This window comes from Nasonia vitripennis, chromosome 2, assembly GCF_009193385.2.
Source record: "Nasonia vitripennis strain AsymCx chromosome 2, Nvit_psr_1.1, whole genome shotgun sequence".
Classification (NCBI taxonomy): Eukaryota; Metazoa; Arthropoda; class Insecta; order Hymenoptera; family Pteromalidae; genus Nasonia; species Nasonia vitripennis.
Genome location: NC_045758.1, coordinates 26,846,055 through 26,870,431, shown reverse-complemented (window position 1 = coordinate 26,870,431; position 24,377 = coordinate 26,846,055). Strand labels below are relative to the sequence as shown.

Here is a 24,377-nt window from a genome sequence, read left to right as displayed (position 1 = left end):
CTCTCGATCTTTTTTATTTCCACTAACCTGACGCGTTTATGCGTCGGTCGAGCGCACACGCATAAAAGAAGTATACATCCAAAAGGGCCGCGCACTACGAGTTTATTTATCCGTATAAACCGCGTGTGCCGTATCAGGTTTCGTAAATATGCTAATATCTCGCGAGAAAGACGGCCCTCAGCGCGCCGCGCGCGCTCGCGAGAAGGAATCTCGGGGCCGGTGGATTACCCCCGAAGACACAAGGCGCAGATTACAAAGCGTTTGGAATTTCAACGAGTAATACCCTTCCCCGCGTACTTATAGCCGATTTGCGAGTATAAGTACTCGACTCTCCGTTGCTGTGTGAAATCTTGCGTGTGGCTCTTTTGACGATAAAATAAGCTCCTTCGCAGAGATCGTCGAGAGATTTATCGAGTCGATTTTTGTAATACATTATCTAAAAGCCCGAACTCGAAGATCGGAATCTACTTATTAACAACAAAACGTGCATCGGTCGAAGAATCAGCGCCGACTTAATTAAGACAAAGAATCATTTCATGCACAAGCTGCATTGATGGCGAATAATCGGAAGAAGGCTCAGCTCGCGAGCGTCCATCCTCTCTCTAGGCGGCAAAACTCTACATTAATAATTTATTCGAAACTTGCCTCTCATAGCTTCATGCTCGCGAGGATGCAATTAAGGGGGGGCATTAATTAAAATGAATGGACAAAAGAGAGATAAAGAGAGAAAGAAGCCAAAACAGAAAAAAAATTACACACACACATCTCAGACAAACTATATACGCGGGTGCGCGCGGGCACAATGACTGGGCTCAAGCAGAATCTCACCTAAAAGAGAAAAATAAGTCAGATTGAGCAAGCCTTGGATGTATATAAACAAGGGCTGCAGAGTCAGGGCGAAAAATAGAAATGCAAAAACGGCAAAACAGGGCTCTCCCTCTCTTTCTCTCCAGTAAGTAAGTTAACTTGTATTAACAACGCACAGGAGCGCGCGCAGCCAATCTCCATCTCGACCCGAGACAATATGAGCACGCCACCGTGCGGAGGAGGAGAGAGAGAGAGAGAGAGAGAACAGAGTGTATATATATATATATATATATATATATATATATATATATATATATATATATACACGCTATCTGCGATCATTCAGCTCGATAAGCCGCGGACCCGCGACGTTGGCGTATTGTGCATGCGCCTCTCTGCATCTTCCTTATAGCGTACGTATGTATGTATACGTGTACATACGTATATGCACTCGGACACCTGTATGTATATGTATCTATAGTATATATACAAGGCCCAGGCTCGCGGGGATTGAGTTGTAGGCTCTGCGCGAGTGGAGGATCTTATGTAGATTCCTTGTAGATCGTGCACCCGATTCGATCGCGATCGCGGCCGCTACCCGGTACCCCGGGTTAATTAAAATCGTAAGGGCTCCTCTCTCTCTCTCCCGACGTTCCTCCTCCTCCTCTTTCGTTTATAAGCGCGGCCTGTATATATATGCTTCTCTCTTCCTCTCTCGCAGGGCTGATCGTTCTTTTTCCCTACTGCAGACTCTCTCGTCCATGCAAGTAGAAGCTTTGTTTTTTTCGGCCCTGCGCGCACGCTCGATTTTTTGTTCCTCATCTTCTGCGCTGCCGCCGCGCGCAGAAAAAATTAACCGAGGGCAGCATAGTCCGCTGCATTAACCCGATGAAGTCAGCTCCGATTTTCGGATGTATATAGAGATACTGTGAAATCTCGTTATGCGGCCGAGGTGTATTGTTTGCGATCCGAACTCGTGCTCCTTCTTTTGGGGTGTATACGAACAAATTTGGTCGGATATGCGGTGTTTTCTTTTTTCATTTCTTCGAAAGGAAAGAGTCTCCTTGCAGCGTTTTGATGTAGATTGCGGATGAGATAGGGTGACAATGCCGCGTGGCTTTATTATCGAGATAGTTATTTGCGGATGGCGTATTAAGCGGAATTTTATTCACCGTTTTAATAAGCAGAGGACAGGCGGCGAGTGTCTGTGTGTGTGTGTGTGTGTGTGTGTGAAAAGCAGGTGTTGATTCTCGAGTACATGTATCGCGTGTGCGTTGGATTGTTATCTCGCTGAGACAATTCTGACGTGTCTCGGTACAAGTATGCATTTTTTATTAAAAAGCGAAATTTCTTAATTACACCAGTATCGAGATAAGCTAGTTTCTTGCGCCAACGAAATTCCTCAAAGGATTATCCGGTCGGAAAAAATTTCATCGAGAAAGAGATCCGTATTGCTCAATCCGGAGCAGTCGAGCTGTTTATCCGAGTGCGTAAAGCACGTCCGAGGCGAAGAAACATCTTAACATATAGGCGATGCCTTTAAATTCATTCCTAATTAGACTTTCGCGTACGAGTCAACTGCGCTAATTAGAATTTACGTTACAGCCGCGTAAATAATTACGACGTATTTATATGTGCGCACCGAGGTCCATTTTATCGAGGGATCTCATTAATTGTAAGGAAATCGTAGCCATTTTAATAAAGTTTCCATTCGCGACTCCTTACGAATTACGTATTCCTCGACCGTATAAATATTTCAGGCGCATAAGTTACATTTTTAATTGTACTCACACACTCGTCGGCGTTTCGAGATTCGCAATAATAACAAAGCCACTCGTCGTCGCAACGTCGACAATATCTCTCCGGTGTAATCTCATTTAATTTGTTTTCAACATCGACGCGTCGTGTAGCAATGATCACAACTAAATTTAGCCCATCTCTCCATTTCGCAAAATGCACCTAAAGATAGGACAGTATATGTTCGAGCAAGGTAGATTACGCAATTTCCTTCTAACTATGTGTACAGCCGATAATGCAAGGCTATATCGGAAAATAAACAGTCAGTAAAGCGCAAAATATCCTTAATACCGAAGCAGAAGAACTACAAGTCGCTGAGAGAGAGAGAGAGAGAGAGAGAGAGAGAGAGAGAGAGAGAGAAAGAGAGAAATCCGCGTTTGGCTGGGGGTGACACAGCGCGTCGTCGCGCCGGTAACGTCGTAAATGAGCTCGAGCGACGCCACGCGCGTGGATACAGCCGCAAGTCAGTTTGAAGATCGTAATGCCCTTTATCGGTACCGACGCGGCTGTGCCCGTAGATAAAGCCACGAAAGTGCCTTTTTACAACCGGCTCGCGCCTTTTCTTTCCCTTTCGTTCTCGGTTTCTCTCTGTCTATATTCTCTATGGATACTGCAATGTTGTCCGTAAAATCCTGCAAATCACTGATCTACCCCGAATAACTTTTCTATTCGAAACGTGTGTAAGCTACCTTTTGCCGTCTAGCATTTACAGTGTAACACGCATACTTTAGCGAGGATAAAAAAATAATCATTGTTCTACCCTATAACAGAGCATACAGTTTACCGCGAACAAACTCGCGTAAAAGTGTTCCGAGCATCCCTTTGGAAAAATCGGGACAAGGCGTACGCGCGCGCGAGAGAGAACGTTTTATTGCTCTGGATGTTTGCTTTAATTAGCGGCCGTATTGTCTTAGATTTAATTAAGACCAGGGAATTGCTTTATTGCGCGCACACCACGCCTTGTTAGAGCCGTTGCTGTCGCTGCTTCTGTTGCGCGCGGCAACCTTTCTTGCGAACTTTTCTTGCGTCTTTCTTATGGTTCTTGTCCTGATGATCTTCCTTTTACAAGCGAGTAAACGTATGTCGCAAACGTGTATGGGGAAGCTACGCGCTGCAAGAGTTTTATCAAATATATAATGTGCATCTCCATATCTAGCGCAGATGCGTCGATAGGCTTACATACGAGATTTTAAACGTCGATAACATGGCTGCGGATATAAATTTTCTGAATTCAGTTTTGTTTTGCTCACTTACCTCGATACTTTATCTTCAATTAAAAGCCGATGGCTTCGCAGCATACTAATTCAGAGCCCTCCGTGTGCAGCTCCTCGGTGCATGTGTGTGTCCTAAAACATAATAACGTACTGCAATTTATACCCATAATTTTTCAGCGCGACAGAGCAATTTATAAAATCTCTCACAAATTGTCCATCTCTCTCTACCGAAGCATTCCCCGGTTGTACATTAGGCTTCGTCGCAACAATCTACCCATCTCAAAATCACAATAGTCATTTGTTTGCAAGCAAGACCCATAGCTACATACTCACCCAGACAGCGCAGAGGAGATAGTCTCAAGCAGTAGCGACGGCGGATGGTTACAGCGTGTATGTGTTAACGCGCGGCGTTCGCCAATAAATACATCGCACCTTTATTACCGCGGTAACGAAGGGATTATACCGCGAGGCACAACCGAGTCCTTATACCATACTCCCGACGACACGTAGCGGCAGCAGCAGGAGCAGCGAGGCTTTGTCCGGCGGCGCACGCTTTCGGATCGATAGGACCGATCGATCGATCGATCGGTCCTCAATAAGCGATGCGGATGACCTTTTTCCTCCTCTCGCGTCCTTCTCTCGTCGTTCCTTTTGTCAGGGGGAAAATAAAGAGCCGAGGGAGAGAATCTCATTTGCAAACTTATGAGGGTCGCGAGAGCGCGATGTTTCCGGAAGTGCCGTCGACTGTGAAGGTACTAGCGAGAGAGGCGCCTCTGAGTCGAGAGAGTGAGAGAGAGGCATTTCAGGTATTTAAAATCACGCACGACGCGACGCGATATTATAATGCGCGCACGAGGTGATTTTTTCCCGATTGTAGATAGTCGTCGCTTCGTTTTTTTTTACTTCGACTACGTACACTCTTGTTGTTGTGCCGATCCATTCTGTATAATCACGCAAAAGCCTGCATTATTTTCAATTTGCTCCTTTTCACGTATATTATAGGAATTAACATGCGAAATTCTTACACTTACTCTTCATTACACCTCACGGAATTCATACGCGAGAGCATCGTCCCGGTAAAATCACATAAAAATAATTAAAAAGAAGACTCTCGCGCGTGCCTCGACCTAATCTCAATAATTGTGAATAATAAACTCGAAACCCGAGCCGAGTACTTAGCTGCAGCGCGATCATTATTAGACTCTGCGCGCAGCATCAGCCAAGCGCGAGATGCATATTCGACTGCGCGTGCATGAGGCTCTCTCTCTCTCTCTCTCTCTCTCTCTCTCTCTCTCTCTCTCTCTCTCTCTGGAATAAGACTAAACAAACACAAGAGTGGAAAAAGAAAAGCTCATCTCATTTCGTACATGCGGAGCGAGAGCGCGGCGGAGCCTCATCTGTGCTCGAGCGTGAGCCATATCCTCATATCCGAACGATCTCTATCTCTCATTCGCCACGCGAGCGCCCGAGAACGACTTCCTTTGCATATACATCAATTACGTCGAGGCTCGCGCGCGAGTCTGGTTCCCATTATTAGCCGTCTATAATTTATTACTTTCCACCTTAATAAACATAATAGTTCCCATGGCGGTCGCGAAGAGCGCATTCATCCCTTCTATACACGTATGTGTATGTGTGTACGTGTACCGTACGCGGTGCTCGTTTTTGTCTGCGGATATGAGGAAAGAAATCCGAGACGGAACACGCAAAAATACCGGAGTATATGGAGCTTTGTTTAGTTCTAGGCTATTGTCGATGTTAATTGCTTCCTAGTGAAAAAAAGCGCAAGAAGAATCATCATTAACGTATCCCGGCTCGAGCCACTGCAAAAATGACACTTTCTTAAATACATGCAAGAGAGCCGCGATAACGGGGGGAGATTCGCAGGCGCGATACAATATATTCGAGCGCGGCCAGCTCACGTGTGCAAGCGCTTGCATCGGTGCTGCTGCAGCATCGTATCGCGGCCTTTGACCCAGAGACAATCGTTAAAGGTGGCGCGGAGCGGCGCCGTGTCGAGCGCGGCTGAAAAAAAACGAGCAAAGCGAACGGTGCAGCGCTCTGCAGCCTCGTGGTGGGGAAGTATAGAGAGAGAGGGAAGGTCAGAGGTATTTAATTACCTTATACTACGCTGCAGAAGCGAGAGCCCGCGTGTGCGCTTGTTTCGATGTTTCTTATAGCTTTTTCTCGAGCTTCCCTTCGCTTTGGTTTGTCGCTCCTTTTTTTTGCTTCTCGAGGGGGCGAGACTCTTGGGCCGCAGAACGCAGTAGGAATGTACGCTTGTTAACAAAGAGAATTCAAATGAGCCTGCTCCAGAGCTCTGGGTTATTTTAATGATGAAAAATTTTACTAGCTTCAATGTATTCTTTTTTCTCGATTTCGAAAGCAATGCTGATTAAGCTCGAGTACGTTTGGTGTGTATAGACTTATTAATAAAACTCAAATCGAGCAAAGAGACGGCAAAATACGAACAAGTAGCAGCGGCGAAGGATATCGGGCAGAGAGTTATGGAACGAAAGCCGATATATGGCCGGTCGCCGATTTTACAAGAGTCGGGGCTTGTATGCTTTTTGGAAGAAAAGAAAAGTGAAGTGAGCCCCCGCGATCGCGGACATGCGGCTTTACATCTGCGTTTATAAGTCACGGAAGCTCCTGGCTGCGGCGCTGCTGCATTCGCAGCAAATTGCTTGAAAAGACGCGAGCGATATACGAGAAACGCATTCCGAACGGCAGGCCTTTACAAGCCCGTACATGATTAATCACGGCTAGACAGTCGTAAAATTTTGTGGAATTAAGAATGCCTTTCGGATTATATTTCTGTTGTGTATACGCGAGGGTTATTCTCACTCGGTTGAATTCTTTCAACGGTGTACGTGAATCCAGCACGCGAACTTAAAAACTCGACATTTTTATTAAAACTTTCATCGTGTACTACGCCTCCTAACAGATTACGCATCGCGCGATAACAACGAAATAATTACACGTGCAGCGAAGCCGCAGTTGAAAATTCATAAAAAAGCAAGGAGAGAGAGAAATTGGATTGAAGCGTCTGCGCGCGCAGGCGGATGGTAATTAGACGCGGAAGATGAATTTCATTCGGCTAATTTGACGGCGGCGGCAATTCGGTTAATCGTTTATTCTAATTGAGTGCAAAATTAGTTCGTTTCATTCTATTTTCAAAGCGCAGGAGTGCATACCACCGAGAGAAAGAGAGAAGGAGTGCAGTAGGCGATTATTTTGTTCCGCGTGCGTTTTTTATATGAAAAAACTCGCGCGAGCGCGCACTGCATAATGCATGCTAATAACCCTGATGCGTGGTCTCTCACGAACGCGAGCATTCCCACCGAGCTGTACACGGCTCTCTGTGCGCGCGGCAAAAAAGCTCATTCGGAGCTCGTATAAATAACAAATTACTCGAAATGCGCAACGAAATGGAGTTTGGGAATTTTGTAGGCTCAACCGTTGCATGCGATTTCGTACAGGGTAATCCCTAATTAATGAAAAACCTTTCGTATAGTAAGGAATTCGCGCAACAAGTCCAGTTTCTCTGCGAAAGGTGTTTCCAGTCGAAAAATTACGGTTTCTGCGTGTACCTCGCGCTATCTCCTCCCATGGCTGCTCACAAAACGAGCAAGAGAGGAGAGTTCGAAGCTCGATCGTGGAGGGCGATGAAAAAAATCCTTATCCCTCCTTTACGTATACGAAAGACACACAAACACACGGTGTCCCAGAGTCTAATGGGACACGTTGGCGCCCTCCGTGCGCTACTCGTTAATCCGGGAGAAAGAGAGAGAGAGAGAGAGAGAGAGAGAGAGAGAGAGAGAGAGAACTGCGCATACTACCTCCCCCTAAAACGCATCGCCTGCACATGGTAGCAGCAGCTCCCGGAGGAGAGAGAAAGAGAGAAAAATCGGAAACAATACGATGTTGGCGCGCCGTGGCCGATGTCAGTTCCCACCTCTAGCGAGCTGCTATATAAGCATTGTCAATTAAAGAAAAAAAGCCCCTACTACCTTCCTCTTCTTAGCATAAGGCACACTCACACGTATGCGGTCGTATATGAGCGCTGGCGCGCGTGCAAGAGTTCGCGAGGGACAAAATACCGCAGCAGCAGCACGGAGTACCTATACACGTACAGAGGATAAGGGCCGAAAATAAACAAGATGCCGAGAAAGAGATACGATTTTCGAGAGCGCGCGCCTTTGCCCTTTCGGTCCCTTGATCGTCGAGCGCCGCTCGGGGCTAATAAATTATGCGCCGGACACGCGGGAGGAGGATAGATAGAGAGAGAGATGAACGGAGAGAAAGAGAGAGGGAGCTTGATTATTTATTTAATAATAAAAGAAACGAAGCATATGAGAAGTATACGTTTCCCAGGAGTAGAGCCCAAGCGAGATACATTGTATTTTTTTTAAGAAGCTGCGGCGGCGCATAAAAAACTCGGCCAGAATATTTTTCAATCAATGGGAATTTATCGGCGATGATTTCTGTACTTTACAGCCTTCGAAAAATTTCGCTCACCAGTAGAGAGAAAGAAGCTAATTTACGCGCCGGGCGATTTTAGGGGCTTCCGTGGATCGCGCGCGAGCCGCACGCTCCGAGATAAGAATTAATAGTCGTCGACGAGACGAAATAAAAGCGCGCTCGAGGAAACGTTTCCTTTTCCAGTTCGCCGAGTGTATAGGCGTGTTGCTTTTTCGAGAGACAGAGATATACACTGTACAGCTGTGGCGATTGTAAACCGGGAATTTACGATCATTGACTGCGGCGATCTTTTTTAAAGGAGATCGCGATTCGGCTCGATTTCGCGTTTTATCGCACCGCCGGCTCTCGTGTGCACTTGGGCGGATTAAATGTTTCTTTAACAGTGTCAGGTTTGCGCTTGTGTATACACACATAGTTCAGACGGAATCCAAGGATTCGTTTGCGCGTTTTATGGATTTTTAATTGTAAGCGCGTGCGGATACAGCGAATATCGTTGCGATGAAGGAAAGATTACGGACGGGGTTATGCGTTAAAAATGTTGCGTTTTATTGCGCGGCTTCGGTTTAATTATTGTATAAGTATGTGATAATGCGACGACAAAAATTTCCGAGCAGACGAGAATATTCAAAGTCGTATAATAAGCCGGTGGATGCCGCGTTTTGATGGCTTTTATTGAATATTTAGCGGGCTCTTGATGACCGTCGATTTAACGTCGATTCGAGGAAAAAGCTCGATTATTGCTTCTTTTCGTACCCGGTTGCAAGTTGATTAAATTCCTTAGGATTCTATAACCGTAACCTTCGAATTACTTGTTGAGAAAACAAATACAAGATTTTCGTTTTAATTGCTAGAGCAATTAATATAAAATATAAATAAAAATGTGCGAAACAAGAAGAAAGGATATGGACCTACCGCAGTAGGTATTTTTATAACCTTTCAATTACGAACACAAACACATCCACCCATACAATCCAAACGCATAGCCACCCGCCCTCTCCTTCTTGTCTCTATCGAATAAAGTACGTAATTTACTGTCGGTGTAAAAGGGCGCGCGACGCGTCGCAGACCAAGACAAAACGCGCGCCCGGGTTTCGGGGAATGGCATAAAAGGTCCCGCGAACGAATCGCACAGTCGTCGTTCCTCTTTAGACAGGCCTAAGCGAGTTAACGACGCCGTTAAAGAGGGAAGAACGAATATCGCGCGAGTGATTTAGCCCGCGACTGACCATTACACGCGATATTCGCGTTTCCGCGCGTAAAAATTACTTTTGCGACTTTTCGCCCAACGCCCGGGAAATATTGTTTCAGGGAGAGCTTTACCAGCGGAGGTGGGTCGCGCGGACATTAAAGTTTCCTATAAAGCTGGATTCTCCTGTCGTGGATTTTTGCCAACTGCAGCTATTTGTACTGAGAGATAAAATTAATTTTTTTTCCTTGGACGAAAGACACTGTAGTATAAATACGCGTTAAGTAATAAGGATATCGCGCTGTAAAGCATCTCGATTGCATTTAACCGTCTGTTTTACAGCCGAAAAGCTTTGCTTTGTACGTAGCTTTTGCGAAGATTATGCGCGAGCGGGAAAGAACGAAAATTCGCATAATATATTTCCTTATTAACAAGTAGTCGAAGGCATTAGCATAATGTATTCCAGCGCGCAGAAAAGAACAAAGTGCCACAAAGGTGAAATCAATTTTCCCGCCAACCGTTAATCCGAACAATTTTCTCACGCTGCATAATTTACTGCAAATTATGTTTCCCTCCGAACGAGTGCGCGTCACAAAAAAGCCGACGACGTTCTGTCTCTCAAAATTCTCCCGCGTGTAATTTTGGTTTTACGCACTTGTGAAATTCTCTGCACTTTCTTGAAACTCTTACACACTCACTGCATGCACTCTAATACACATCTTCTAACTCACTCGGCGTAATAAAGTCAGCTAAGCCCGTATCTCGCGCTAAGCGTAATCTCGGGCGTCGTTTAATCCTCGGCGTAAATATTTCGCGATAAAGAACTAGGCGAAAAGCAAAGAGAGCGATCGACAACGTCCGGCCAGTGTGTGTGTGTGCGTCTATCCACGCACGCTAGCAAATTAACGCGCTCGAGTGTCGTAAAATCTGACAAGCGCTGTGGCCCGACGCCTCGTTATATTATGTACGTAGCGCTGGACGCTCGAGAGCTGAGAGAGGAAAATCAATGATAATCCATGCGCGCGGCGAGCAGAGCAGCACAAAAGCGATGACAAGAAAGTAAATGAGATAGAGGTATCGGGATAATGGTCGGGAGAATTAAACGGACGGCCGATGATGCGCCTCTCGGCGCTTCGAGATCGCGCGCGCGGTTATTATATGGAGGAAAATGAGATAATGCGAGGAAAATTATTGAAAAACCCCTTCTTTTTTGGATATTTAATTTATTTTTCCGAGTTTTGAGCCAGCAAGCTCGCGATAACGAAACGCGTAACGAAAGTAAAATTAAAACTCGACGATGTGTAACAAAAGGTCGGAAAGTATTATGTATAAATAATCCAGATAACGTATGCTTGCGTGTATCAGAGCTATTCGAGTAATTATTACGATAACTCAAACAATATTAACGACCCGAAGTAGTTAGCGTCAAAAACTTCGATGGTGATTGATCGCAGATGCATATAACCCTCGAAAAATCGCATCAATAGCCCCGTAAGAAGGACTGATATACGCAGAGAGAAGTAGCCGGCTGGAAATAACAGTAGAGAATGGCCAATTTTTTCATCCACCGCAAGCGAGCGTCTGATTGATGAATAATCGCGATACTAAACACGTACGCGCGCTCGGCTCCAATCTGCCGTACACGGTAGGTGCGTAAATTGACGCGATAAAGCATATCTGCTTTAACGAGGCGCCCCGTCGCGCGGATGGAACTCGAAATATGCGCGATGAAAGCCAGGGAAAATATACGCCGCGGTGTTCTGATGCGCGATTCAATGGTATAAACCGTAATAAATTAGACAAAAAAGCTGTATACGGATATACTGTGTATCTGTTTATCGACGCAGTAAATGAAACCCGCTCGCGTTCACGTTATTTCTGCAGAATACCGATTGACTGCCACGAAATAATAATTCAAATTAATATAGATCGAAAATTCGCTCATATTGTAGTGAATAATTCGCGCATTGGTATACACAAGGCGATCGCAATTGAAACGTATGCTATGGTATACACGGGACATGATATACGCGCTCATATATAATTATATTACCCAAACATGAGTTATATTCACACATATGTTTACACCCACGATTAGCATTCATATACGCGAGCCAGGCGCGCGCAGTAATCCACGAAGCGTTTATTTGCTCAATTACCCAGAACTATCCAAATATAGCCATTAAATCATTAATTCGACCGCATTCAATGTATACGTACACCGCCGCGCCGAATGTACCCCCAACGCGCGCAAACCCATATTTTCCAGCAATGATTCACCATAAAGCCGGGGGCCGCGCGCCAAAGCGTTATACAATATTCATTCAAACTGCGCGTTATACACCTGTGTGTATGCGTATGTGTATCTGTACGCGATTTTCGAAAAAGGCCCGCGCGCGTATACGCGCTAATTTTTAACGAGGCCTCGAGCGAGGGCCGCGGAAAAAATATACAACTTCCGACTGTCGTGCGTCCATAAAGATCGTATCAACGCGTAGGTGCGCGCACACGCTCTGGCCATTCGTTGATGTCTTATTATACACCGGGCTGCGGTTATTTACGATCGGGGCCCGCGAGTTCGCGACTTTATTGCGCAGACTGCGCGCGCTGCATTATTCGCGGAGAAGGAGAGTCGCCCCCGTCGTCCAATTACTTGTGTTCTTCACGATGCTGTGCGTGTGTGTGTGTGTGTGTGTGTGTGTGTGTGTGTACGAAGAAAGAGAGATATATAAACTGTCGGAAGAGGAACGATGCGTGTGTATGTCTTTTATGTACTCGGGTTGGTACTGTGTTGCGCTATCGGGGGTATAGATCGCCCATCGCATTGTTGATAGGAGTCTTTGCCGGTCCGCAGATTTACACTCTGCTGTGTAAGGAATTTTATATAATTAGCCTCGGTTAATCGATCACCGCGAGGTTTTTCGACAGTTTTTATCGGCCTCTATAAAAGTGCGCGTTTAGATTTACCGTATGCAAGAATCGAACCGAGAAACATATGCAACGCAAAGTGAGCGCGCGACATCGAGGAGAGAAACGGTCGCGAAAAAGAACCGCGCGAGTGTGTGCGGCATGTAGAGATCGAGATAAGACTCGGAGCCGCATTCGTTAAACCGATTGTTAATTACGAGTGCGCGTTTCGAGTGACACTAAAACCGCAGCTGGACACTCGTGTGCTACGCGACAACCGAGACACACAAGCGTTAATTCTTCGCTCGATTTTACAAGTCATCGCGCGCTTCCGGCACGCAACTGACAAATTATGCGCAAAGTCTGTATTTATTGCTCTGTTGATTTTTAATAGATACCCATTGGTATAACGTCTTTTTGTGCGACGCACAGAGAAGAAATTGTTATTTTATTCAGTGTAAACAATAAATAAACTCCATAGCATCCATCATCGAGTCCGTATCACGTAAAAATTCAAGCTGTGTACAGCACCTCTCCTACAACTAATTGCAAAATAATCTCGCTTGGGCAACATTCATAAATCCCAGCGTGGCGCGTTCCGTGCGCGGTGCGTCAAAAATAATCACGAAACTCGTTCAAAGGTCAGACGACGGCACCACCAATCGCCTGCGGATAAATCCTTATAACTCATTGAAAATAAGAATTTCTATCCACTCGGGCGAGAGCCAAACTTCTACACTCGCGCAAAGGGGGGGGGGGAAGATATATAAACGTGTGTATAGGGCTTTGACTACTATCGCGAAACGCGAAAACGCTCTTCGGCGCTATCTGCGTGTGCGAGAGAGGGAGTCGAGCGAAGCACTAGTGCAGCAAAGCTAAGGAGAGGATGGACCTGAGCTGTGACCCCTCGATATCACGGAGCCGCCGTACCTGGAGTCTTATTTTCCCCGCGTGTGTAAGAGAGAAGGTTAGCTCGGCATTTTTCCCGCGACGGGGTAAAGAGAGGATGAAAGAAGTCAGCCGCTAACTGTGGATATAAGCTCACGTGTTTGCGTGTGTCGGAGAAATGCGCTATCGAGAGAGGAAACGTCGATTATCCGGGTTTGATTGAGCTGGGTCGAACGTGCAGCGGTTTTAATCGCTCGAAATAAATTCAAAGACGTTCAACACACTCGTATTTCAATTCCCGAATCTCCGATTTACAGCCGATCGGATACCCGCGAGCTATTAGAGAATGAAATCCGCGCGTTCATCGCGAGCAAAAAGAAACGCGAGGAGATCTCTCCGAACATATGGAAAGAGGTTACGATCGACTGCCTACAGCTTGCGAACGGCGGTGGATAATCCTATTTTCATTAGATCCGTTAATGGTTAATGGGAGGCAAAGTGGTCAGCGACCGGAACAAGGGCTAAGTCCGTCTTAAATCCCGATGGAGCGAACCCTTGCATGTAGTCCTTATAGTCGGCAAGAACTCCGCTCTGGTAATCCGCGCAAAGGATAACTATTGACTGCTCCGAGGAGTCGGCTATTCTCTCTCTACTGTTCTATGGCTTGCGCTTTTGTACTCGTACGTTGTTGCTGCGCAAAATACCTTGATTCGTGTGTACCGATTTGCTTAAATATAGATCATGGCGTAAGATTGATTCGAGATATTCAAATTCGCAGGGCGATTGGATACACTTGTTCGTTATTTAGTGGTCGAAGAGGAAAAAAAAAGTGTATAAGCTACAGTAATTCGTGGTTGCACGGTCCGCCTAAAACGTAGAAGTTAGACGATTCGATCCCAGCTGAGAATCATAGCCTCGAGGGCAGGACAAACTTCCTAGTACACTTAATCGTTGCCCGAACTGAACTATAATATGCAAGGGTGGAAACAATAATAATAAGCCCCTTCCCTCCTAGCCGGCAGCGCCATAGTTCCTAGACAAATAGGAGAACAACTGCTGGATTAGTTAAGATTATGCATAAAGATTTATGCGATATGCGCGGGCTTAACTCTTTACTCCTGTGCTTTATCGTTCGTTTCTCACGTTTTAATCAGACTGTTTTTCAATTTACTCATTCGAAGGTCTGCAGGATGACCTTTATAATTATCACACTGAGACTTTCAAACTGATCCAAACTTTCAGTAGTTCGCTTTTGTCCTCGCGTAATTCTTTCGATGCTCACACCCTCACACTGCGTGCAATATTAATTCAATCATTTCCTCGGGATCCAATTATTTTTTAATTTCTTCAATTTCTTGAAATAACGGTTAGAGCGGTGTGTAACTGTTATGAGAATTAGAGCCTTATAAGTAAGAAAGGAATCTTCCCTCGGCGTCTCTATGAAATAATTATTGCGCGGGGATTCGGCTTGTCGGTATTGTGGCAGGATGCAAATAAGAGAAGGACAAAACACACCGGGCGAGAGAGAGAGAGAGAGAGAGAGGAGAGACCGCGCGGGCGCACGAGGAGAGGCAATTTCTCCGCGGCTGTAAATTATAAAATAATCCTCCGGTTAATTCCTATCCATGCTTTACTGCTCTCCTCAATCCAGATGTTTAATTGAAGTAATAAACATCGATTTATTACGATTGCTGAATCTAATGCGGATAATTTTCAATAGTTATTGTTTTTCGCGATGTTGATGGGCCTTTAGTATGCTGCTAAGATGGCTGTGTCATAACAAGTTTGAATATTTCTATTTTGAATAACTTCATGATGAAATTTTAAAGAATACCGAAGGTTTCTCTGGACAAACATTCGATACGAAAGGGTATAAGAGAAATAAGAGCATATTGATTCCGAAAAAAATACACACACAGAGAAATATTCAATCTATTATCGGAAACACGAAAACTACATTATACTATTCAAATGATCGCGGGACACCGTAGCGCGGTAAGTTGACATTGTTGTTTCTGAGGGTGGCCTAACCCCGAGGCTTTGCGAATATCTTAGAGCTGCCGAAGGTATGCGTAGGTCTGCAGTCGAGAGAGATTATATTTTGTTTACGAATTCTGCGGAGAGAAAGAAATCTCGTCGAGTTCGATATCGTAACATGTCGTTTTTATCGATTGCAATTATCGCGTTCCACCTCTATACATCTATAAATCAATAATTTTATATTTTAATCTCACTCTCGCGCAGGCCTCCTTTTTCTCTTATTCCAGCCTTCGGATTAAATTTTCAGAGCCCCGCAGCTTGCGCAGAAATAATTCCCATCTGATTCATGATGCGAAACGACATTACGGCAATCATGACTTTAAATCAGACGCGCTTTATGAGGCGAAACGCGATTAGGGTCGCGGCTAATTGAAATAAAGAAAGGCGTATTGGCCCTTGCCTCGCGCGTCGCATTGAAAAGTCGAAAAGAAGAAGAAAGAAACGACGTCGAGAGAGCACCTTATAATGTATAAGAAGAGCGCGAATCTTGTGCCACCAGCCGCCGTTATTAATCCCTGCAAATTTAATGCCGCCAAGGCCGCAGTCTAATTTCAATACGCTCTTGTGTGTGTATATATACGGCTCTCTTGCACGTCGCACTCGCATAATTGATTCACTAGCGCGTTTTCTTGCTAGAGAAAGAGAGAGAGAGAGAGAGAGAGAGAGAGAGAAAGAGAGAGAGAGAGACAGCGACAAAGTCTCGCGGCGCTGATGCAAGAACGCCGGAATTTCCCCCGCCGAGATAAATCTTTTGGGCTCGTTGAGAATTCTCTAATTAAATTATGCAAAATAAACGGGCTTTTCGGGGAGTGCGCTCGTGTAAATCATTTTTAGGCGAGTATGAGAGAGATGCTTTTTCGTTTCGCGAGAGTGTTATAGCGCTGTGTTCTCCTCTCTTTTTGCGGAGCCACACGATGAGCATATTGCTGCGGGTTGATGCATGTTCTCGAGGTCGTGGGATTTTTCGCGTTTATACACACGGGGCTGGATGCGCCAAGTTTCTCTGGGGTGTCTTGTTTCTTTGAGGCTTCATCGCGTTATTAATTAGAATATGATAAATTTCAATAATTTATTCGTTTTCTTTACTTGAACTCGCAAAGATAATTATTAAGAATAATCGATCATTTTCAAACGAGTGAATCGCCGGTACAATCGAAAACATCCAACGCCAGTCGACTTCGCAATCTATAGAAGCCGAAAATCGCGCCGAGACACGCGAGACCGGTCGCATAACGCCTCATAAACCTCAAAAACGAAGCCCGCGAAGAAGGAGATACGAAACAGCCGCTTATACATTCGAGGGATTATTCAAGCGGGCGCTGATCGGGCAATAAAGTTCAATTATTCGCGGAAACGCGGCGGCAGATAGTCCGCGCGGATAAAAGACAGACGGCGAACTGCTGCTGCTGCCGCTGCTGCTGCTCGCTGATGATAATCTAAACGATCGCGCAAAGTGGGCTGCTGCTCGCGAAATTGGCAATAACAGGATACTCTCGCGCTGAAAACTTCCTATTCTGGTTAGCATTCAAATTGAATCTTCGCGGCGAGTTAAGTTCCCGGTTCCGTTTAATGGACCTCGCGGGAAGAGAGAAATTACCGGTGTAGGTATGGATATCGAAGGGAGAGAGAGAGAGAGAGAAAGCAGAGAGACAGAAAGAGTCGGGCGCAAAGTTGTGTCTAATCTTGGAATAACCGAGAGGGGAGGCCGCTGCAGTCTGTTGCGATCGGGAGATGGATGTTGTGATAAGTCGAGCGCTCGCTCGGTGGAATTAGGAATTTTGACTGGCAAATTTCGACGGGAAGTCTTCGGGCGATATCGCTCTCGCTGATTTTGAGATAGCCGCGGGAGTGCTTGCAGCCGCTGCGCAGAGGTGATGGCTTATGGATTCGTTTAATTGAAATTTCGCACGAGAGCTTCCTGAATTATTTTGCCGTGTGGGCATCTCTACCCAACATCAAATCTACGCGTATAAACATCTTTTTGCTTTAATAAAAGTTAAACGATAATCGGATCCCATCCACTACATTAGTCGCTGCTATTTACAACATATTGTAATTCAAATGACTAGCACACTCTCGAGCTGCGAAGAATCGCGCACTCAGCAGCGGTAGCTCGAGCGATGAATTAAAAATGACTCGCGCGTCGTCGTCATCTTACGGAGTCAAGGGGGCCGAATAAGTCGAGAGCTTTAGCGCTGTTTGCGCAGCCGACTCCGACTCCTCTGATGCTATATACCACATCCGCGCGAGAATAAGAAGGAATTTTGTGAACGACAAGCGACACGGCTCGTTTAGTCCGCAGGGGAGTATATAGTATACAGTCGGTGGCCCGTAACTCGAGCGAGAGGATGGAAAAAAAGACGAAGGAATACAGTTGGGGGAGCTGCGCGTGCAGCGCGTCAGAAAAAATGAGAAGGAGAAAGAGAGAGAGAGAGAGAGAGAGAGAGAGAGAGAGGGTGCGGTGTCGTTTCCCGCCTTTTCCCTGCCACGAGCGACGAATTAGCCGGTCTGATTTAGCTCTGGGGGTTCCGTGGAGTTATCGCGTTGCTCGGCTTTCTTTCGACTCCTTGAAAAGGGCTACTTTTCGTATATACCATACCCGCACACCGCAGCAGAGTAGAACTTGAGAGTCTGGCCTTTCAAAGTCGCACTGGTTTTTCTTCTCGAGGATTTAGGGGAGTATCGATTGACTCCTTGACGTCTGTATACATCGCCGACGAGACTATTATTTCTTCGTAACGTCGCAGTATTACATTTACAATTTTAACGTACAATCGTGACATAATTAAATCGGCCTAATTAAACAAAAATTAATAATCCTCGCAACTCTGCAGCCAATCAACGAGCCACCGCCACCAGTCACTCATTAAATTCGCAGTCGTCGTCCGCTCCCGCAGAAATCAAGCTTTCTCTGTCCCTCGTCGGACTCGTTGCGCTGCCCCAATCGGGCGTCTTGGGCCACTCGTCCCGTCCCGTGCCGAGATTCGAAATGGCTAATTTAGCAGGCTCCTCGAGCTGCTCCCCCGAGATGGCCTCCAAGGAGAAAGTCTCGGATCCGAAGAAACTCTACGCGCCCAGAACTACCGGGGGTATATAGCATAGCATATATATACGTATACGAGAGACGGAGGCACTTCACGTCTTAATATAATTCTATTAGAGGTAACTATGCAAGCTCCGGCCGCCACCGTTGGATTTAATCACGGAACCAGCGAACCGTGCGATATTCCAGCTCTCTCGTTTGGTGCGAGAGAAAGCGATTCCTCGCGAGCGAGCGGAGGACTCTTATTGCCAAATTAACCTGACCTCAGCGAGCGAGCCGGGTGGAGATACGTATATACAGTTGGGAACGGCTGTGCAGATTTATAATTTTCCAGATACGCGTTTTCGCTGTCCGAGCTCGGAGAGGTATATAGTCGTCGCTGCTGTGTAATTGAACGAACGGTTTATTAGAGCTGCACGGCGGGCTAATTGTGATTCGGGAGGAATCCGTTGGGAGGGCGCTTCATTAGGTTGTATACTTGAAGCGAGAGCTGGTCAGCTTAATGCGTTGGAATTAAATTTCTCGATATTTTATTCGTGGCGTACATCATTAACGATCGTCGATTTTCCTTTCAGCCGAGCTTCAAATGGACGTGCTGAGGGAACGGCAAGTCAAAGACAATCTTGAGAGGCAACTGCAGGACGAGCAGAAAATTCGAGGTGAGTCATCCCGTGTGTCATCCTGTGAGTATACGTAGGAAAACGATTAATTATAATGCAGTTTCGAAGGTATACAAAACAACTTTTCCCCCGAAGAAGCGGTTCCGATCCTAGAGACCAAAAACTTTGATGAAAACTGTGCAAACCCTTCAAAACTCGTTCCCCGAGAATAAAATGATCGACGTCTCAACCCCTACACAGCTTGCACCTCTTCTCCGTCACCCACACTGCAGTGAGCGGGTTTTCGAATAAGGAACCTCCTCCGCGAACGAGGGGTTAACTTGGTAATAAATCAAGAAGCCGTAGAGAGACATCGAGCGCCATAAAGTTCCTCTCGACGGAGGTTATATACCTTGCCTACTCTGGCGCGCGCGTGCGTATCCTATTATTCTATAGCTAGCTCTCCGGCGGCTCGCGAGTATTAGTGCGCGGGCCATCCTCACGTCCGCGCGACTCCGCAGGAGAAGGAGGAAGAAGAGCTGCTCCTGCTGCTGTTGCTGCAGCCAAAGGCCCTGATCACTCAGGCAAGTTTGTATCAGATGTCAGTCCGTAATAGAATAGTCTCTCGCGAGCCCGTTTATGGTGCACGAAGACTGCCTGTGTATGTGTGTGTCCCTTTGACGCGCAAGAGAAGGAGAGATGCTGTGTATATTGAGGTTCTTGGTCTTTGGGCTTCTGGATGGCCCTTGCGCGAGAAGCTGGTCGCGGCTAAGACGATGCGTCTTATTTGTTGCTGATGGCTGCCGAGGTGCTTCAGTGGATGTATAGGTCTTGACGGAATTCAACTTGAACCGCGTTTGGATTCCTTTGGAGGTGTATTATCGAGATTGATAAAGCTACTCTGGAGCTGAATTCGCTAGAAGAGTTTCGATTAATTTTTCAAAATCGCTTTTCCCGAAATGATTAAATCTAAATCGCCCTGTGGAATCGTTTCCTTCTCTCATATCCTCGTCCCCTATTTCCGTTCATACATGCGCACACGCGGCAAACTCTGGGTCGGCAGGCAGCGATGCATCTGGTCTTCTCTCTACGGCATATTCGAGATAAAGGATGCAATGCGCGCACGAGGCAAAATATGCATTATATACGAGAAAGTTGCTCGCCACCTTCGGAGACTTTATATATATTTATAAGATATTCACCGCACTCGCAAGTGTTATGATCGAGTTTCATTTTAAGTTTTCCCGCTGAAACGCATTCGACAAGATCAATCTTAAGTATTTGACAAGGTTCACTGCTCGGATGCAGTCTTTATCAGAAGGAGAATTGATTACAAAAAAAAACTGCCAAGCTATACGGAATGAGAAGTATATAGTATCGTCAAGCTTGAGCAGCCATAAAACATCAAAATCTGTAGCGGTGTGCTACCTAACGTGCTAAAACAGCATTGTTGGGCCGCTCATGCTATAACTGCCTGATGTTATTATATAATTAGCAATCCAGTTTTCGTATATTTTTACAATATAGATACCGGCATCATTTTCCACCAACAAAAGCCGAAAAACTAAAAAACCATAGCTTCGCCAAAGAAAAGCCAGCTGCATCGACGACAACGATATAGCTCCAGATTAAAGCATGAGTCGACACTCGCGGATTTGCGCGGCGGGCACAATATACGTCATAAATAAAATATAGCCGACGACAATGCTCGTCACACACACACACACACACACACACACACACACACACACACACACACACACGCACACACAGAGTTCGGGTTTCGCGGGGGCTTACGATCGATGACGCGCTAGTTTTTTGCTCCTCGCGTTCATCCTGCCCCTTCTGCCATTCTGCCCAACCGGCTCGTGCGCGTTTCTGACTTTTTGCCGCAGCGGTGGATTCATTTTTCAAGGAGACTTCCGAAAATCCACGTCGAACTCGCTTCGCAGATTCAATGTATATATACGAGCTTTGACGGCCAGACAATGCCGGGGAGATAAATATGTAAAGTCGCGCGTGAGACGCGTTTAGTGCGCGAAACGACGTGGCTTATTAAAAAAGAGACGAAGTAAGTGGAAGTGGGGAGATAATGGATTAGGAAGCTTTGCGATCGGTTTTTGGGGTTTTATTAATGATCCGTACTTTGAAAATTTTAGCATTTTATTAAGGATCACTGCAGCTAACACTACAGTATCATGAAAAACTATATTATTTACTGAACAACGAGAACTCCATTGCCAATAATCATATGAACGATAAAAAAAGCGCGTCAGCACTGGCGGACATGACGGGGTGGAAAAAAGAGCGAGGACGAGCCCCATAGCGAGTCGGTAACACGATCCTGGAACAACAGCCGGTCCATTAGTCAAGCAGGTCCGTGTCAATACATGAATACGACAGCCAGTCACACAGTTGGAGCGAGTACGACACCGATTCCTTTTTTCCCGATGTCCGAGTCCAACGCCGTGTATATACCGTCATCGACGATATCTTTCACTAGTGCAAATATAGAACCACCGAAGTATATCTATATGTGTACAACGAAGAGTATGTCATAGAAATGCTTCTGCTTCTGAGATATTAGAGGTGACTTTGAGGCTTTGTTTGCTCGCAAAAAATAAATGCTTTTCTCAGTCGATGCTTTCTACGAAATTGAGTAATATAGCTTAAGTTATCATCGCAAGTCCAACCATTGTACCGATTCCAAAAATATATGCCTCACATTTTCAAATTCCAACAACACATACGTAGGCTAATCATCCTTCGTTCGAACAGCGTGTCGTTCAATTTCCCCGACGCGCCTTTTACCCGACTATAGATAGTATACATATCGACGGCTCTTCTCGCAAGCGACCAAAGCATATTAAGCTCCAGCATAAGGCGATAAGTAATTTGTGGCTTTTGGTTTCTCAGCAGAGACGCGCGTGCGCACGCACACCGGCAACTCCGAAGATGATTGATGAGCCCTGAGTCTTCAACTGGCTCTGTCCCATACGCGCACAAGCGCGCGCGGACACGTATATTTACGCTCGGCGCTCTTCCGAAATGTATTTCGGCCCCAATCGAACTAATGACCAGTGTCGCGGCGCGGCACAAACGAGTATGGTGCGAGGATATATCCGCCCAAGTCGCGCGCGCGTCCATGAAAAGCCTAATCACGTTAACAAGGGCGTTTCCATGCGGAAATTTTTCCATCGGAAGTCTCTATTTTCTTCGGGGTTTTGTTTCGGAGTAGCTCTTTTTTTTCTATACCCTTTGCCCGCGTCTCTTTCATCAGCCGCTCGCGCGTCACGGTTTGTTTTTCGAGTGTGAGAACTGCATTATAGGCAGTAATCGATGCGGTATACGAATAATAGAGAAAGAGATATTCATCAGTCAATTTTTTCACACTGACATAATGTTCGGGTATTGACTTATGGCCTTTGTTTTTTTTTCGCGTAACTGTGCTGTGAAGATTCTTATTATGAGAAAAAAAATGTTTAAATCCTAACAACAATACAGCAATAATTCAGCAGCACGCATAATTATCAATAAAACTCCTCGGCCCTAAAAAGCTCGCAATCCATAAATTTTTATACATCCACCCCATCGCACGTCAGAGTGGTTGAAATAAATTAGCTTTTTTCTTCTTCTTTTTACGAGTCTAAGTTACCGCAAGAAATCCGCGCAATCCTTGCGAACGCGCGTCTTCTCTCGGGGTCTTTCTCCAGTGTACGAGCATACAGCCAACCGAAAGAATACGAAGCAAAGAGAGAGGGGAAAGATATTAGCCTATTTAGCGGACTGCTCGGCATTTCGCCGGGCTTGTATTGTGTGTGTAGGTATATCCTCGAGGAAGAGGGTGCCAAAGTATAATGGGGGAGCGACGAGACGAGCGCGCGCGCGCAAGTTCTCGCGAACAATGAGCGAGCGTCGGGTCGAGCAAAGAGATGACCTTTATAGCTTCTGTAATCGCGAATCGTACATTCATTTGGAATTATTGCAGCCCGCGGCTTATCTCCAGCGCGCACGTCCGTAGGCACGCGACGCTTTTTACAATCGCGAAATGATTATTCGCCGGCGAGAAAATGCTAATGGATTTGGCGTAAAATATATACACTTTCTATAACGATTAATTAACTTTTGCGAAATTGCTCGGATCCGCGCTTGAAACAACATCGAGCAGTCAAACAAAACCAAGTTCCTTTATAATATACACTCGATATCGCGCGGAAAGAGCGCGTTTGACTTTGCCGCGGAATCGCGTGTCAATCCTCCGGCGCCGTATGGCTGTATACGTATACCTGGAGTGTAAAGCGCTGCAGAGGAAAAACGGCAGCGCGATGTAACGCGCGAGCGCGAGCGCAGGCAAACGAACCGCGGAGGCTTGAGGGAGCCGACAGCTGCCTTTTACCGGCGCTGTGGCCTCTCTGCAATTAGCCGCGGGAGCCGCACGTTTGTTACAAGACGCGCCGCCGAGTGCCAGGCTGCAGAGAGAAAACTCTCTCTCTCTCTCTCTCTCTCTCTCTCTCTCTCTCTCTCGCATCTGTGCATGAGTTTTAGGTACGCGCTTTGTGCGTGCGTGTGACGCGCGACTTTTTACATGCTGCAGTGTAGGGTATGCTCAAGCGTACAGTGGTGTGAGTGAGGCAGACGAAGGGGTAGGTAATGAAATGTGAATGGCTTTTATTCTGGTTCACTGAGATTTTCGCAAATTCGATTGTCCCCTTTCGGTTCATTTTGATTTTCGGCGAGGAGATATCTTTTTTTATGTAAAAAATGATAGTAAACAAAAGCAAATGTGAAAAACGATGAGAATCTTGATAGCGCAGCGCACGAATGAAAAAAGCACTCGAAACAGAGCAGCTCGTATTCGGCAATTCATCAGTATCCCGTCGCTGCAAAACCTCGACCCGTCGAATCTCGCCGCGTCAAAGCTCGCACCCCCGCAGGATATTCGCTCTATATACATATGTGTAGACCGCTGCAAAATAATCGAAACTCGAGCTTCATCGCGCTCGCACCGGAAGATTAATTGTTACCACTGGGCATCGCTATCGCGTTGTAAACACGAGAGCGCAACAGACGGAGATAGAGATAAACGTGCCGCGTGCGTAGGTGTCGAGAGAGCGGCGGTGGCAAGTCCCCCGGGTCCCAATTACAGCGACACCCGATCCCGGCATTACGGAGCGCCCGGTTAATTCGAGGGGAGAATCGCGCATAAATCTTGACTCGCGCGGAGCCACGTGCAGTTTCGACTGCTCTACTACTATATACCACTGCCTCGTTGCCGAGGATGTAAAACGAGCCGGCCAGTCGATGCTGATGATGATTGCGCGAATAGAGAGGTTGCGCGAGAGTGAGATATGGGGACGATCGAGTGCCGTGCTTTGTATTGTTGAACGAGAGGTAATATACAGCTGCTTCGT

General features: G+C 46.1%; 1 protein-coding gene across 4 annotated transcripts in view; it reads left to right on the top strand.

The window, feature by feature from the left end:
* LOC100677798 (dachshund homolog 2) overlaps positions 1-24,377 on the top strand; it is a 218,506-nt gene that overhangs the window by 146,845 nt on the left and 47,284 nt on the right. For all 4 annotated transcript variants that reach the window (XM_016982883.3, XM_016982881.3, XM_016982882.2 and 1 more), the window contains one exon: positions 18,943-19,026. In XM_016982883.3, the coding sequence (XP_016838372.2) occupies positions 18,943-19,026 (84 nt within the window). The remainder of the gene's footprint in view (positions 1-18,942; positions 19,027-24,377) is intronic.